The 17,470-nt window shown below is 38.8% G+C and overlaps 1 protein-coding gene across 1 annotated transcript in view; it reads right to left on the reverse strand.

Moving 5' to 3' along the window:
* PHEX (phosphate regulating endopeptidase X-linked) overlaps positions 1-17,470 on the reverse strand; it is a 191,850-nt gene that overhangs the window by 141,538 nt on the left and 32,842 nt on the right. The window contains exons 4-5 of the mRNA XM_081043200.1: positions 4,868-4,954; positions 3,607-3,833 (exon numbers count right to left, since the gene is read on the reverse strand). Coding sequence (XP_080899326.1) covers positions 3,607-3,833; positions 4,868-4,954 — 314 coding nt within the window. The remainder of the gene's footprint in view (positions 1-3,606; positions 3,834-4,867; positions 4,955-17,470) is intronic.

Raw genomic sequence — 17,470 nt, forward strand, 5'->3', positions numbered from 1 at the left:
TCTCTAAGTCTGTGCTCATTCTTGAGTATCAAATAGCTGCCTAAAGACTGAAAAAAAAAAAAAGAATCCTAATAGCATATTGTCTAATAAATGTGATTCACATATTTTTAAAAAGTAGAATCAAATTAGCAGGATACAAAATCTAAATTAACAAATAAAAAGTTAGTAGCATTTGAATAAAAACTGGATCCTACATTCCCGTATCATTAGTTTATACAATGTTAGATTGTTTTGATCTATCTCCTCTAGTTTCTTCTTCATCTTACTATAATCTCAAATATTTTCTTTTTAATACATAAAAGGTGTATAGGATCATTGCTTTCCATGTAAAGCCCCTTCATATGCAACAAATTCCACAAAGGCCAAGTTAAAAGTTAGTGATGTTATGAAATATTTCAAGGAAAAATATTACTCATTTTAAAAGTAAAAAAAAATATGTTTTCATAACATCCATTTTGTCTGTGTATTACTAAAATCCTCAAATTATTGTGTTCAATTTTCTTCTCTAATTGGCCCAAAACAACCAAGTCACAAGCCAGCCTGGCTTTATCCTACTACAATTCCCAATCTACCACCATTTCTTCCAAAAATTAAGTAAGCCAGGATCACGAAACACCACAATATTGTGATTAAGATGCTTTGGCTTTCAATTAGATTTGGATCACTTGAACAATCTTTGTGTAGGAAAGGAAATTGTGTAGACAATATTAAGAAAGCCAAAGCTTCTCTCTGATGAGATGAAGTTAAATCCACTTAGTATAAAAGTTTCGATGATTCAAGTGAAGTTACCGGACCTTTTTTAAACCTTCAGATTGTTATGATGTTATGGTTTCTAGGGAACATTTTAAATACACCAAACAGATTGAATAAGGTCAACTAAACTTCATTAGAAACATACAAACTATTAAGGCAAAAGACTTTCTCAAGAGGCCAACATTAGGACACTGTGTTATTTGAGGTTTTTTAATCCTTGTATCTGAATATTCCAAGTAGAAAATACGTGTTTAGGAAATCTGATACATTAAACTGAAATACGATTTTTTTTCCCTCCAACTGCAATAAATCTCAGGTTTGGAAACAAAGTAATAATACAAAAAGAAATATCTGATTAATTATGATGTAGGAAAAGGAAAGACAAAGAAATCAGAGAAACTTCATTTCTAAGAGAGTCTCTACTTGTCATCCTTAGGGATTTGGTAAGGGTCACACAGATGCAGGCCACTGAGCGAGGATGACTTTAAGTCATTGTTTCAGTAACACATACCAAGATAAGCCTGGCCTTCCAAACGCTCTTTCAGGATCACATATATTCAAGTCTTTTACTGTCCCTGAAACCCTCATTCTCGTTATCTCCTTACATAAAATAAACCCAAACACATGTAACAAGATATGTTTGGGGGCATGAACTTCTGAACTTGTTTCCTTTATTTTTTTATTTCCTTTCTCCCATTGAAACCTCTGGCAAATCCTGTGCCATCTCACCACACAGAAAGGTAAGTCTCAGTACATTGAGGGAGAAGAGTTTGGAGTAAGAGAGACTTCTCCCAGAGCAAAAAGTGGATCTCCTGGGCAGCCAAAGAAGTCAAAGTTTCTCCTGAGCAGTGACCAGTCAATGTCCCTAGAAAGGGGCAGAATCGGAGAGGAAGTGAGAGCCCCAGACCCCAGCAGTAGAGAAGCACACTTGAAGGAACCACAGGGGCTGGGGTAGCAGATTTCTTTTTAGATACAGATAACTGAAGATTGGAGAGTCTCCCAGTACCCTAGGAGAAGGCTGAGAAATGGTGCGATCAGGAGGTAAGGAAGTGCCTAGACTGGTTCCATTTTCCACTAAAAGGTGAGGTGGGAGTTCAGTCAGTGACGAGATTGACTAAAGAAAATGCCGATTTCTCACATCTGAATTTGAGATCTGAGAGGTATGCTGAGTACAAAAGTTGAAGAGAACCATGTTCCCAATGGTTCTGGCCAGTTTCCTGGCCATGCTTTTAGAGAACGGCACCCTTGTCATGTGCTACTGTGTACCAACCAGTAGGTATCCTGTAAACTCACGAAACTCATCTCACTTAAACCTCACAGCAACAGTGAAAAGTAAATTCTAATTCACCCTTTATTACGCATGGGGGAAATGAGACTCAGAGAGGCGAAGCAATTTGCACAAGGATATTCAATGAGTAAATCACACAGTCAAACGTGAACCTCAATCTCTAACACCAAAGCCTACTATTTCTCCCATTACACCAGTGGTTTTCAATCTATATCCCACAACAACAACAAAAAAAGGAATGATAGTCTTAAAACTTGGTTGGTTTTTTTTTTTAAAGAGAGTAATCTATTAACATAAAACAGATGTCAACTGGACCATTACCATCATTGTGTCTTGCATAGCATGTCTTATCCTGATAGCATTAGAATATATCTCAGTGCCATGTTGTTCTATCACCCAACTCAGAAATACAGCTGTCTCTGGAACTAAGAATTTCCTCTTGAGTAGATGGGAATTCTTTCAGTGACTGAAGGTTTTTTTATTGAGACTTCCATTGTCTAAACTAGAGATGGGTAAACTACAGCCTGCAGGCCAGCCCACCACACAGCCACACCCACTCATGTACATACCGTCTACAACTGTTTTCCCAGGTCCAACAACAGAGTTAAGCAGTTGAGACAGAGACCATATGGCTCACACAGCCTAAAATAATTACTGTCTGGTCCTTTACAGAAAAAATTTGCCAACCCCTTGGTATAAATCAAAAAGCTGTGCATTCTAAAAAGCTGATTTATTTTAGGAAAGGGTGACACACTCTAAGTTTTACACTTCCATGATTTGAATATCAATATATCATTAATATTTTCTGATTCAAAAGAATTGAGAGGAGAATCAGTGGTTCAATAAAATTTTCATTATTAGTCAATTACTGTGGAAGCAAAAAAAAAAATAGTAGGTTCAAAATAAAACAATTTGAGAAATGTTATTTGAATTCTTGCCGAGCTTTCACTGATGAATCTGTCATGGTTGGTAGTTTTCTAACAGTGTCCTGATATTACCAATGTAATAATCTATGTCAAGGTATGTCTACGTGGCCCATTCCTTTGTAGAAGGGATCCTTACTCTTCCAACAGAAAATGCAACCAAGCGCTTAGAATAAGTCTCACTTTGTCTTTTGTAAGGAAGGAGGAGAGATTCAGACTGAACTTGACAGTGAAATTTTAAGTGTGTATACAAGATGTTAGTGAAGGGGGAACAAGGAATCATGGCATGTGTTCTCTCCTTTGTCAGGGGAATGAGGAGGTGAGGGGAAGAACAGAGTTCAGAAAGTCTTTGCAGCTCTCTCCCCACTGGAATCTGAGGGCCCCATACATGCTCGGAGTAAATATTTGAGGGCCAGATCACTTGAAACTCATTCACTGGCTTCCCGAAAGGCTGACAAAGCTGGTTTTTTCATGATTTACATTCTGCAAATCTGGGAGGAGGCGTAATATTCTAGATCCTAATGTTTAACAGAATTTTTACCTTATCGTTTCACTAAGGTGGTATGAGTCTCTTTCCCTGGAAAGGCACCCCAAAAGGCTAACCTTGGACTGAAACATGATGAACGAGTCCCCCTTATATACCTTTAAGATGTGTTCACTGGATGCCTTGTCATCAGGGGACACATACAAACGGATGAACACAGAATTGCTGTATTGACCACGAAATGTTGCAAGTGTCTGCAGAAGGCTGAACTTTCTCTCTGACCAAACCCCTTCAGGACCAATATTAGATTCGAGCACAGGCCAGCGGAAAGGTGAATGCCGCAGAATGTGTAGCAACGGCTTGGCATCTGCTTTTTCAATAGCTTCTGAAAGGGAACAAATATGAATAGAGAGTTAGAATTGCAAACTGGATCACCAGACTACAATTTGAAAGTATCTTCTCAAGAGAAAAATTCCCATAAGGCCCCAACTTAACATTTCAGCTGTTGGGGAGAGGTGTAGCCAACTAAGCATAACCAGAGACAGAGCTACCTATGATTCACACTGCAATGTGACTGTCTAATCCTGGTGCTCTTGCCAGAAGAGCTGACTAGGGAACCTGCTGGATATTCCCTACAAAAAAGATGGGCTCACTACATCGACCCCAGCCAATGAGCTACATTAGGCTGATAATACTCTGTGAGGCTAACTGCTCAATAAAGCAATCACTCCCCAATAAAAGTGAATTAATGCTTCAGACTCTTTCATCATCTTTTATTGCCCTCTTCTATTATAGCTCACCAAATAATACTCCAAATCCGAAACAAGTTAACACACTTCCCAGAGGCACTGGCTTCTTCCTGCAATAGCCTTGAGAAAGCAGACCAGGTAAAATGACAAGTGTCTCTTTTCATTCCAATCAGACCCAAGATGCTGAGACAGGCCTACGACACCCAACAAAGATGACTGTTAGGCTGATGGAGAAGCAGGAGCCTGGCCTGCCTGGGAATCTGGATTTTTCTAGGCCCCAATAGATCCTTAGGGGACATAGCAACACTCCCACGCAACATCCCAGGCTACTTCTCAGACCAGACCTGGCCTCTGGATTCTGGTTTCTGAACCACATACAGTGGGGTTTGTTCTTCTGACCCTACCCAAGTTTCTCATGGAGTAACTGGTACCCAAAGAATCCAAGCCATAGAAATAAAATTATTTTCACTATCAAGGCAGCAAGAGAACATTAAGACAGAGCTAGTAAAAGTCTAGTCTTTAAGAGTTGTTCCTTTTCTTAAACAACGCATTTAAACATTAACAGAATTCTTAGTGGTTCTATGTTTTCCTCAAACAATATCTTTAAACATTCAAAGAACTCCGAAGAATAAGGGTGGTGAATACTTTATTTATTTTCTTTATTACTCACTCTCATTCATGCAAGATGAATAAAGGATTTTGGCTTTCTGTATGGCTTCAATGTCCCGCCTTCTACTGATTGATTTCTCCAAAAGTGCTAGGAAGGTTAAGAAAGAATTCATTAGTACCCACCCACATGTAGTACTGAGTTGGAGGTCATTTGATAATCACAGTCCCAGCTTCCAGAAAATTAAATGTAAAAACAGACAACCTGGAAAAGACACATCTATAAAAGATATGCAAATGGCAGAACCAATTCCAAGTTGCTTGAGGTTCAAATAAAAACAATTTAACATTCTTTTCTCCACAGTTCTCCTAACTCAAAGAAACCAAAAGTTCAATTTTCAACTGAGACTGGACCTTCTGCAGGGGTTAATGTTTTCTGCCACCTACACACAAAGAAACAGAATTCATTTATTCAAAAACCAAAAATAACTGAATTCTGTTCCTTGTTTCTGTGCCGAGTAATAGTCTCAATGGAGGCAATTTCATCAGGGTTGGGTTTCTTAAGATTTCTTCACAGCCCAGCCTCTCAGGGAGGTCACCTGGAAGGAATTTCCCATTAGAAGTTTTATTCAATGTTGTATAAACATGCTGTGGACATAGAAGAAGTTGTTTAGACAGGAAATGGAGAGGCGAGATTGGAAAGCCTACCGAAATTGCCTGAAAAGTTGCCCATTTCCACATTCAAAGTCCAGGCCATTTAAATGAGGCCATGTGTATAAAATGGTTGCCAGAGTAGACATAGCCCGCCTAGAAAATGATTTTCTATTTATAAAATCACTGATGCTACTGTTTGAAGTTTGAAAATGACAGTTGTCACTATTTTGCTAAGTAAGGAAAGAGGAAAGCCAAGGTTCAATGAAAAACCACTCTCCCTAAAAAAGACCACCTTAGATGTACTTGAGAGCATCAATTTACCTACACGAAGCCAAGACGAAGAATCCCTATGCTGCACTGTGGCAATGCCTACACGGAGCTATGTCAAACTGCAGTTGTCCCTGCATTTTAGGGTATTTCTGAAACAACCTAGCGACATCCAAATGACGGTACAACAGATGCTCCTACAGTACTCTAAATAGCTTCAAGACACAATGTCCAGTGCTAATCAAATTAATAAATAATTACACATTCCCTGAAGTGGAACGTACTTCTAAACTAGAAGTTCTACATTTCAAAAAAAAACACAATCCAGAGCTACTGTACAGTTTTTTTATAAGCACTTGTATGTCATGTAACTAGATAGATTCAAATAAAATAAAGTTGAATTGGATGTGGGCATTTTCAATTATTTCAACCTGTATAATGCCTCTTTCTTGTGCATCACACAACAGTAAAAAAGGGATAACTAGACCCTAGGACAAAGAAAGATTTTTTTTTTTAATAAATAGAAAGTTCTAAAACCATACCCCCATATATTTCTATTCAAATCAGATCGTGTGCCGTTCAGCCATATTGCTCCCACAGTCATTGGATTGTTGGGGAGACACATGCAGAAGGAAATATCCAAATTTCATTTAGGCATGTGATGTTATTCCAATGTTACAATGCTACGCAGACTGCGAACATGAAGACCCTGAGGACCCAAAACAAGCCACGGGAGCAAAGGAACTCAAAGTATTAAATATGTACCTGAGTGTACGCCAAGGCAGCCTGTATCACAAGAAGGAAAGAAGGGGACATGTATATGCTAAGTAGGGCAGTCCCAAAATGCTAACCATGTACCAATAATTTGTATATATCAAAATTCTGATTTCTGTATCCGAGTTTGGCTTTTAAAACAAATTCAGCGATCATGGGTTCCCTGTCATACCGTTTCCCCCTTCTCCTCTCCTTCCCTTTATACCCAAGCAGGCAGGAGAGTATGATATGCAGGCAGTGATGTGGCAATCAGTTGGTAGCATCCATTTTATGTATCTCTGTATTTGAATGAGTGTTAAGAGGAATAAAATCTAGTCTAGAGGGTCATTAATGACTAGAAAACAAAGGCTGCCTATCAAAAGCAATTACTCAGGTTATTAAAATGTCCCTAAAGCACAGAGAAGGGCTCATGGGTAGCCCACACAAGGGCATTCCCATCTAAATCTGTGTTGTTCCTTGGAAGATTCCTCAATCTTCGACCCACATCCAGGTATTCCTAACAGAAATAGGAAAACTCCAGTTCATAAAAACCTATAATGCAATAAATCTCAGACTTTAAATTTAATTTCAAGTGCTCCTGATCATCAAATTTAAACATGACATATATTACGTAAGTATTTTTTCTTCTCTTTATGCTCAAATATATATATATTTTTTTAGAAAAGGCAACATAATAGCCCTATCAGGGGTGGTGAGCTTTCAAATCACACAGACATGGGTTCCAGTTGCAGCTTGTTGGTACTTTCGAGCTGGAACTTGAGCAGCAAGTTATTTAATCTCTCTAAGCCTCAGTTTCTTCACCTGTAAATGTGGATAATAATAATGCCTAACCCCCAGAGTTGTGGTGAGGATCAAACATTTTAATGTACAGAAAGTTCCTATCTCGATGCCAGGACACATGATAAGTGAGCAATCAACGGTGGCTTAAACAGGATTACAGACTGAGTCAGCCATACCCCAAAAACTGTAAAGTGATCAACATTGTTTCTAGTGCTTCTTCCATAAATGCCTTTTTCCTCCTCCCTTCTCAGAATATTGGTAGCCAAAGCCTTATGCTAACATGAGACACTGCCATTCCGTGTGTAGGGCTATTTCACAAACTGGACCTGCCCTAGCCACTTTGCAAAGCCCCATGCCCTCAACACTTTGTCTGCTTCCATAGTTGAGGCATGTTCCATGACAAGGGACATTCTGCAGTTAGTGTTCATATCTGAGAATATTTTGCTCACACTCCTCATCCTGGAAAACAAGGTATTTTCTTTTCTTAAGTAAACTTTTTCAATGCAATTATAACATACATACAGAAAAGTATTATACACCGGCCTTAATTTGAAGGATTTTCACAAAGTAAACACACCCACGTAACCAACATTAATTATGACCAGAATCTCAGAAGCACCTTCTGCTCTGTTCCAATCACTACCTCCGATCAAAACAACCGACATCCTCTTTTGTGAAGTGCTTACTCAAGTCTGTTTCCCATATTTCTATTGGGAAATTTAATGTTATCGATTTGCAGAAGTTTTTTTATATTTACATTCCACACAAAAGCCCTTTGTTGAATTATTTGTTTTGCAAAATCTTCTCCTATTCCATAGACTTCATTTTTAATGGTATCATGCGATGAATCAAATTTTTTTATTTTAATGTAGCCCAATTTGCCCACTGTTTTCTGTCTACAGTTAGCATATTTTGTGTCCTATGTAAAAAAGCTTTGCCTGCCCTGAGGTCCTAAAGATATTCTCTCACATTTTTCCCTAGAATCCTTACTGTTTCACATTTAGATCTATAATCCATGTAGAATTTTGTTTTGCTCACAATACGGACACAAGCCTATAACGCAAGCCTGGCCTCACAGGAGACAAATCATGGGAGAATTTTAAGATGGTATTTTTGGTCACTGGGCTTCAAATATTACCAAAAAATAGTTTTGGTACACACAGTTGGCATTAATTTAACAATGGCTATTCTCAATTGCATTGAGTACTCTTTGGGCCAGGGGCTGGGTCAAGTGCATCTGTGAACACCCAGAGCCTAGTCTTGGCGTGGTTGATGTTCCTGACAAGGAAAGTCTGAGAGAGGTTTTCATCCAACGTAATAGGAACTGTGAGAAGCAGGACTGATTTCTTTCATTATTTCTTTTTATAATCAGCAATGCCCTGATTATACTAACATCCATAATCTCCTTTTCTCACATTCCCGTCCCTATATCATACAATGAAATTCAAGACTTCATCTGTTTTCATGAACACCAGTTTTTAAGATATCTAAGTTTCATTTTACCAATGGTCAGTGGTCTCAGCTTAATCATCCACTTCTACTTTGCTAGGCTGGCGGAGGTGGGGGGGTTCTTAGCATTTCACTTCCTTAAACTCAGAAGCCAGATAAGACTATCAATTCTACTCACTCAATTCACTCCTCCTGCTCAGAGAGGGCCTTGATGAAGAACTCTGGAGTAAGAAGAGGGAATTCCCAAGGAAGAACGAGACTCCTGAGGACTCAGCATTCCCCTCGTAAGTCAAGAGCTTACAACCAGCACGTACAGGTCAGGCCAGTCATTTGAAGTTTCTGCAATACTTAGGACCTTCCCAACTAATACTATTTTCAAAACCTCCACATGCACAGTCTTAGGCCTGTGAGCAAACACCCACCAAGAACCTCAATGCTGAGCTGACGCCATTTGAATGAGATGGTCCGAGAGCACAGGAATCCTTTCAAAACACACTCGTTTGTGTTTTCTCCTGACCAGCACTCCTTCTGTGTGTCTGTTCTAAAGGGGATCCTCTGGCTACTTGCTAAGACACAATGAATGCTACAGCTGTTTGCCCGATTTGCTTAATGGAAATGGCAACTGCAATCTAAAATCTTCATGTCAAATGTCACCAAGGTGAATTCTTAATTTCACATACATCATGCCAACATATCTCCCTTAGAAATCAGGGAGCGTGTCCTCTTAATTCTAGTGAGAGAAAGAACACAAAAAATAACAACTCTGGAAAACCAAATCTACATTTTAAGGAAAGGTGTGCCCTCTCACACCTACATAATGAACAGAATATTCTCTCTCTCTCTCTCTCTCTCTCTCTCTCTCTCTCTCTCTCTCTCTCCCGCCCCCTCCATATATATATATACATGTATATATATATATACATGTATATATATATATGTGTATATATATATATATATATATATATATATATATATATATATATATTTAACCTATCGTATCATGGCCTGCTTTCTCCTTTGATGGTACTTAAAAACCACCTTCGGATGGTCCATGGTTGAATGTCGCCTCTAATCTTACTATTTTTAGTCCTTGATTTTCCAGGCTACAGACTTCAATTTGGTTTACATGCTCTTCTGTTTATTTACCGTAGTGTGAAATTTCATTTTTCTAACTCACACTGCATGGGTATTAAACTCATATGCAGTTAAACCTGGAGACTCTAAATCAGCTTGCAAAGCCCGTTGTCATTCTCATTAAAAAATAAAATTCAAGTTAACTAAGTCATGGTCTGTGGATCCCATAACCCTCATATTTTCACATGAATTGTGTGACACTCAACTCTGCAGTTCCTCAGCCCCATAGCCGGTCAAGCATGGGATTAACTGAGCCTGTTTGACATACTGAAAATAAGAGCTGATATTTCTCATTGTTGTGGAAAACTCCCACCTAAGTATAAGGAAAGAAACTGTCAGAATTCTTTTCTGCTCATTTTTTATGATCATTGTATAAATGATAATTGTTGGCTGGCATCAGTTTAAGAAAAGGGGGCAGAGATTATTTTAGGGGAATAAAAAACCTCTAACTCATCAATCTAAATCGTGGGTTACCAAATAACATAAAAATACCTCTCTTTTAACACAAAAGACCTCTTCGTTCATAATGAAATCAATTTCATAAAACTGCCGGACACTACAAAAGTCTAATAGAACGTAATTCTTTTATTATGTTCACTTATAAGAGAATTTATAAGGATTACACTTATCAGGGTTACGCTGCAAAATAATATAAATTAAATTTTAATATTACTCTTTGATAGCATAGTATTACAATGAATCTGCCAATATGATATTTTAACTCATAAAAATAGCTTTCATGGGGCAGCTTGTTAGCTCAGTTGGTTAGAACGTGGTGCCAGTTCGATCCCCACACGGGTCACTGTGAGCTGTGCCCTTCTTTATAAATAAATAAATAAATAAATAAATAAATAAATAAATAAATAAATAAATAAATAAAATAGCTTTTGTATTTAGATAATTTTAGATAATTTAGATAATCTTAGCAGATAATTCAATGTAAGGCCTGTGCTGAACTTAAAATCATTAAAATCCACCTTCAGTTTTTTTCCTATAGCAAAAACCCTAATTACATTTTTTCCTGCCTTCTATTTCTACCATCTTAACATTACAAGGAAAAGGCCATGTATGGTTATATACCCCTTGTAGTGGTCCTTCCTGAGCAATCCTGAGACATCCAATGACCCCGTGGTGACAGCATTCATTTATTAAGTACCTGCTCTGAGCCAGGTGTATTGTACATGACCTCAATTAATCCCCCACCAACCCTAAGAGGTATGTATCATTAACCCCATTCTACAGGTGAGAAACTCTTAAGAACTTATCCAAAAAAACTCAGCTCGTAAGGATTAGAGCTCAGATTTGGACCCAGGTCCCTGACTCCTGTTCATTCTACCAGCAGGTACCCAGTAAAATTCCACAAGCTGCTTTCCTAGGCGAGAACTCGGCCCCCAAGTGGCTAAACCAGAGGCAGCAACACCCTCATGGACTTCCTTGACAGATCTCTCAATCATAACTGGAATAAAGGCCTTCCCTGGTTACAATCGAGGCTTGTGTTTTTGGTTTTGGTTTTTGCAGTGGTGGAGTAACTCTGTGCCGAGCCATCTACCTCCTTTGCCCTGTCACCCTATTTGTGACCAGAGACACACACTCCTGAGGCACCTAGCTAGAGGTGGGAGGCCTGGTGAGGTTAGAACAAAGTTAGCTGGTCCCTTAGGCTGGACTTCACATTACGCCCTAGTCTAAACTTGACCACGCAGCAGCAGTATTATCGGAAGGGCTTGTTAAAACACAGTGTTAGGTCTTTCTACCAGTGTGAGTCAGCAGATCTGGGTAGGGCCCAGGAATTCGCATTTCTAACAAATTCCCAGGTGATGCCAATGCTGCAGGTCGAGGGAAGACAATTTGAAAACCACTACTTTAAACCAACAGCACTCACCAGCCCTCCTTTTATCCCCCAACTTTATTGAGGTATAGTTGACAATTGTCACCAGTCTTTCTTCATGCCTATGATCCCAGGACATATCACCAGTCCAGAGTTCCTCCTTCCCCTTTCCTCTCCCCACCCAAGGTTAAATAAGGAGCTTCTGTCCGTTCTTTGCTAATGTCCTCATTCTGCAGCTCCATTTAGTTCAATGTCAACATTCTTCAAGGAGATCACTACTTTGTTTTACTGTGGAAACACTTTCCTTGCATTGGCCCATTTAGATCTAAGTTAGTTCTTCACTTCTATAAAACCAAACTTTAAAACGTTCCTTTCTTTTTTAGTAAATGTATTGGTGTAACATTGGTTAATACCATGATATAAGTTTCAGGTATACAATTGTTTTTTTTTAATTAAAGTCTGTTGGGGTGACAATTGTTATTAAAGTTACATAGGTTTCAGGTGTACAATTCTGCAATTCATGATCTATATGTCACATTGTGTGTTCACCACAGAGAGTCTAGTCTCCTTCTGTCACCATATATTTGATCCCCTTTACCCTCTTCATCCCATTCACCTCTGATAACCACCATACTGTTTTCTGTGTCTATGGGTTTGGTTAGTTGGTTTGGTTCATTGTTTGCTTTCAAAAACAATGAAATATTGCCATTTGCAACAACATGGATGGATCATGAGAGTCATATTATGTGAAATAAGTCAGACGGAAAAGAGTAAGAACCTATGATTTCACTCATATGTGGGATATGTAAACGTTCCTTTCTTAAAGATAAAATGTAGTAAGGGTTTAAGATGAGGGTCGATTCACTGGTCCAAGAGAAAAAAAAATCAGCTCTATGCCAGCAACAGTCCCAAAGTGAAAAAAACAACAACACGGGGAAGCTATTTTCAACTCCAGCTGATACCACACCCTATGGGAAGGAAGAGTGGAATAAATACTGCATCCCTGAAATCCTAAAAAATCTGAGCTCCAGACTTCACAATTCCTCCCTCATCTATGACAGCGGCATCAAAACACTATAAACATAGGTTTAAAAAGCCACTTCCCAACTAACCCCTGTTTTCACTCCCACCTTCCATGAGGAGGTAAAAGCAGCATTGGTTCTATTCTTGGCTGTTCAAACCAGTGTGGTCGAGGGAGGCTGTCTCTCTAAAATTGGGTTTCTGACACTGAGGGATTAGGAGCTGGGCTCTCTTTCCTTGTATATCCAAAATTCTCTCCTCCAAAAGAGCAACAGCACCTTTGACACAAGTGGAGAATCCAAAGGACCAAAAGGGCCAGTGAGCCAAGAGCTAACTTCCGCAACCAGTGGAAGTGGCTGCTGCTGCAGCTGCCCTAGCAGCTTCTGCCAGTGACTAGGGGTGCTTGCCAAAGCACCTTCTAAGTTCAAAGAAACCAGGGGCTGCAGAGAAAAGACAAAGTCCTTTCATGCTGAACTGAGGAGAAAAGAGAGAAAAGGATACCCGATAATGCTTGGGGCTTTCTGTAACAAGAAAGACAAACTCTACCTTCATCTGGATCCCAAGCTAGATAACAGAAGAGCATGATGGGGCCTTCAGAACTGGTCTCCACACATGAACTCCCTCCTCCAAGCCATTCTCCACATGTAGCCAGTGTTCTCTGGCAAAATGCAGCACTCATCAAGTCCCTTGACATGACATTTACAAATGGCTTCCTACTGCCCAGGGGCAGAGGCTAAAATCTTTATACGACCTATAAGGCCTGCGTGCTCTGGCCCTTCCTTTCTCTTCAGTTTTGTCTTTTGTCCCTTTTCCCTTCCAACTCTGCGCTCCAATCACATTGGGCTTCTTGGGTTTCCTCAAAGGCACCAGCTGGACAGAGCCTCTGCTCATGTAGCTCCTTCCGCCCGGGTTAAAACGGGAGACATCTGAAATGTTAGACCCATAATCTGTGGGGGACAAATTATATGACTGGATTGGTTTGGGCAAGTCACATAATTTCTTTGACCTTCGCTTCCTCGGATGTAGAGCAAAGACAGAAATAAACAATAATGACCGACATCACAGAATTAGAGTGAGGATCCACACAGAAAACAAATGACTCACTAAAGGAATAAAATTAGCAACAAAAACATTTGGGCCTTAGGGAAGTGAATTTATGAATTCAGAATAGACAGCAGGTAGTAGAAGCAGTTCGATTTGGAACTTAATATAAATGGCTACTATAGGAAGTCTCCGGTTAGTGACATTTGTGGAGTACACTAACTACATTTTGCGTGTGTATTTCTCTCTCTCATAAATACATAAATATAAGCTCCCATATTTACTTAACTGTTGATAGAAACAAAATTCCCTTCTCATTTTATAAATTAAAAGGTCCATGCATGTTTTAAAAAGTATCTCTTACTGTGCAAATATCAACACCAATGAGGCTTTCCAAACAAACATATCTTATGCATGACAAGCTATTATCCAACCAGTATATAATTAATTTTCCTGTTATGGGTAGTGCCTTTTTACATGGAATGTTCTCTTGACACTTTAAAGCAAATAGTCCTTCATTACTAATTCATTAAGCATTCACATAGATGCTATTAATCACAATGAACTAATGTGGTATTAATGGGTAGGTTATTAATCTGCAATTACATGCAGATTTCCTAATAAATTCAAGTTGCCCAAGTTTTTTGAGGAGGAAGGCAAGGGAAAATGAAATAAACAAATTGCTCAGAAAAGAAATTACAGGGAGGAAATATCTCTCTTTGTACCATAAGACAGGACATAGAAAATTCTTGTTTTCTTTTTATCCTAAGAAATCTTTGTATTTACCCAATACAATGACGTTTACAATATACAGGTTTTCATCAAAATGGTAGTATGAATGTAGGAAAAACTAAACTACATGCACCCTGAAGAGGGGCTGGATTTCTTCCGTGATTTACCGTGTCCTTAGATGTAGTGAAGCCTGGCTACTCGATGTGTGGTCTCCAGAAGAATAGTGTGAGCAACTCCTGAGAACTTGCCAGAAATGCAGACTCTCAGGTCTCTTCTCAGACCTACTGAATCAGAATCCATATTTTAACAAGATTCCCAGATGATTCACGTACACATTAAAGGTTTGGAAGAATGGTAGTAACGTACAGCTTTGCAGCTGCAAAATGGAATGAAAGAAGGAAGTGGGAGAGTGTTGCTTATACACCATTGTGTATTAAAGCCTAGGTATGCTGAGGAGGGAACATCACACAAATCTCATTGAAATTGTTCAAAGCACATAAGGTGGATGTGACAAGCAGTTGGGGAGCCTGGACTATTGGAAATACAATTTACATACCACATATCATGAATTCTAAGAAGCACATTGTTTCCAGATCTTAATATCTCTGAAATCAGAATCCATCTTAAAACTGTCAGCCAGGCAGTCATGATGTAGCTACCGTTGTCTGCCCATGCGTGAACTTCATATAGCAGTTCTCACAGGCAGCACTTCAAATGAGTTGGTTGCATGGCTAGTAAATTGTCACTTAAAATGTCTTCAAAAGATTTCACTACAGTTTTACAATGAAATGAAAACTTATTGCATATCCAAAAAGGCCGTCCTGAAGGAAAATCCCTGAAACAACTGAGGAGCACTTTTTAAAGAAACGCTGAATCACTGCTGTTGTTGATGGAAACAGGACAGTATTTTGTGAGAAAACAAAAGCACCAATGATTTGAAATAAAAAAGACTCTGAAGAAGTTTTAGGAATACCATAACCAATCTCCTTTGCTTGCATTTTCCTTTCTAATGAATGCAAAAGAGTAATATATGATAAAATTAATGTCTAAGTCTAAAAGAATGCTTTCAATGAAAATAAAATAAAAATCTCAAGTAATAAGAAAGCATTTTTTGTAACAGCTTAGTTTTTCTTAGCATACATGAAATAATGGAGCATCTTACAGTTGACAGTATTTTTGATTTCATGGAATATGGTATTAATTTAGTTAAGGCTATGGAAGACAGCAGTGTTTGTGTGCTCTCTGGCTTAATTTTAAGTCAAATAAATATAGCCAACAAAACTGCATGTACTATAGTGTTACCACTACAGAAGATCCAGCATTTTTCATTCTGGGAAATAATGTGTCCGGAATATTAAAGCTGTGTTTTAATTTAAATAAAAGAAGGCAATATAAAAATTATTCCAAATGGTTCCAAAAGCATTTTAAGGACAACTGAACCTCCGGCTGAGATGAGACATTTGAATTCCTGAATATTGGGTTTCACATCCAGGTCTCAGGGGCAGAAACACAAGTTGGGCCAAGTGGGAAGTCAATGTGAGGCCTCTGGCGAGAGCAGCTTCGTGGGCATCCTGCCACACCGTGGGCTGTGCAGGCTTCAGACCTCAGCCGGAGCCACAATTGCCTCCTTTCCTCACCCAGCACTTCCCACGCATTCCCCACTAGACATGTTTCATTCTGGCAACGTCCTGCAGCTTTCAAACCCCAACTTCCTTTTCTCCACAGCTCAGAGGTTCCAGACTTACATCAACACCTCTGACCTCAATTAAAATAATAGAATTTTATGTCTTAATTTACTTGTACTGGTATGTATCCAGCCAATGTGTAGATCAAAGGGAGAAAGGAAACCTTTTCTTTTCTTACATTATTCTGGGAATCGGCCAAAATGTTGGGAAACGTAAATTGAGAAAAATTAATATATTAGTTAGGTCATTTCAGAAAACTCACAGAACCTTCTCCAATAGTCAATGGCTACAGTTCTCTAGTTGGTTAGTTTGGGCATCACCCTTGAAGAGGTTCTCAAATGTGGCTGCATATTAGAATTGCTTGGGGGAGGTGGTTGTTAAAAATCCAGAAGTCCAGGCCACACCCCAAACCAATTACATCAGAACCTCGAAGGATCAGACCCAGGCATCTGTGTTTTACAAGCTCCCCGGTGATTCCAATATGCACTCAGGGTTAAGAAGCACTGCTCTAGATCTGCCCCGTACAATACCGAAGCCAGTAGTCACAGGGGGCTATCGACTGCTTGAAATGTGGTTCGTCCACGTGGAGACATGTTGCAAGTGCAAGATGAATACCAATTTCAAAGACTTAGTAGGAAAGAAACGATGTGAAATATTTTGTGAATAACTTTTTTATATTGACTATGTGAAATGATAATATTTTGGATATGTTGGGTTAGATAAAATATATACTTTCACATATTTCCTTTTCACTTTTTTAATGTGGCTATTAGAAAATATGCAAAATTACATGCGACTTGCTTTTGTAACTCACATTACATTTCTCTTGAACAACAGTGCTCTGGAAGGTGCCTTTATAGGTCACTCGCTGTGTGAATATGAATAAATGACTTAACCTCTTTAAGCCTCAGCTTTCACAACTGTACAATGGGATAATGCCATCTCCCTAATTTTCAGGGCTTTTTTACCAGACACTAAGGCTCAAACTATGTGAATTCTAACCCTAGATCCATTATCTATTAGCTGTATGATCTTGGGCTGATTATTGAACTGCTTGGTGCCTTTATTTCCTCATTTGCAAAATGCAGATAAATTTTACATCTTATAGGCTTGTTAGGAGTTCAGTTTAGAAAGTTCAATAAATGGTATCTAGGGGTATTATTATGTAAGTAAGGTCACCTCTATAAAGTGCCTGGCCTATTAGGCCCTTCTCTGAATGATGTACTCTTATGAATTTGTTTTTGAAATCTACTAATAGCTTACTTCACAGCAATGAGGAAATATCCCCCATTAGTAGTAAATCAGG

This window comes from Rhinolophus hipposideros, assembly GCF_964194185.1.
Source record: "Rhinolophus hipposideros genome assembly, chromosome: X".
Taxonomy (NCBI): domain Eukaryota; kingdom Metazoa; phylum Chordata; class Mammalia; order Chiroptera; family Rhinolophidae; genus Rhinolophus; species Rhinolophus hipposideros.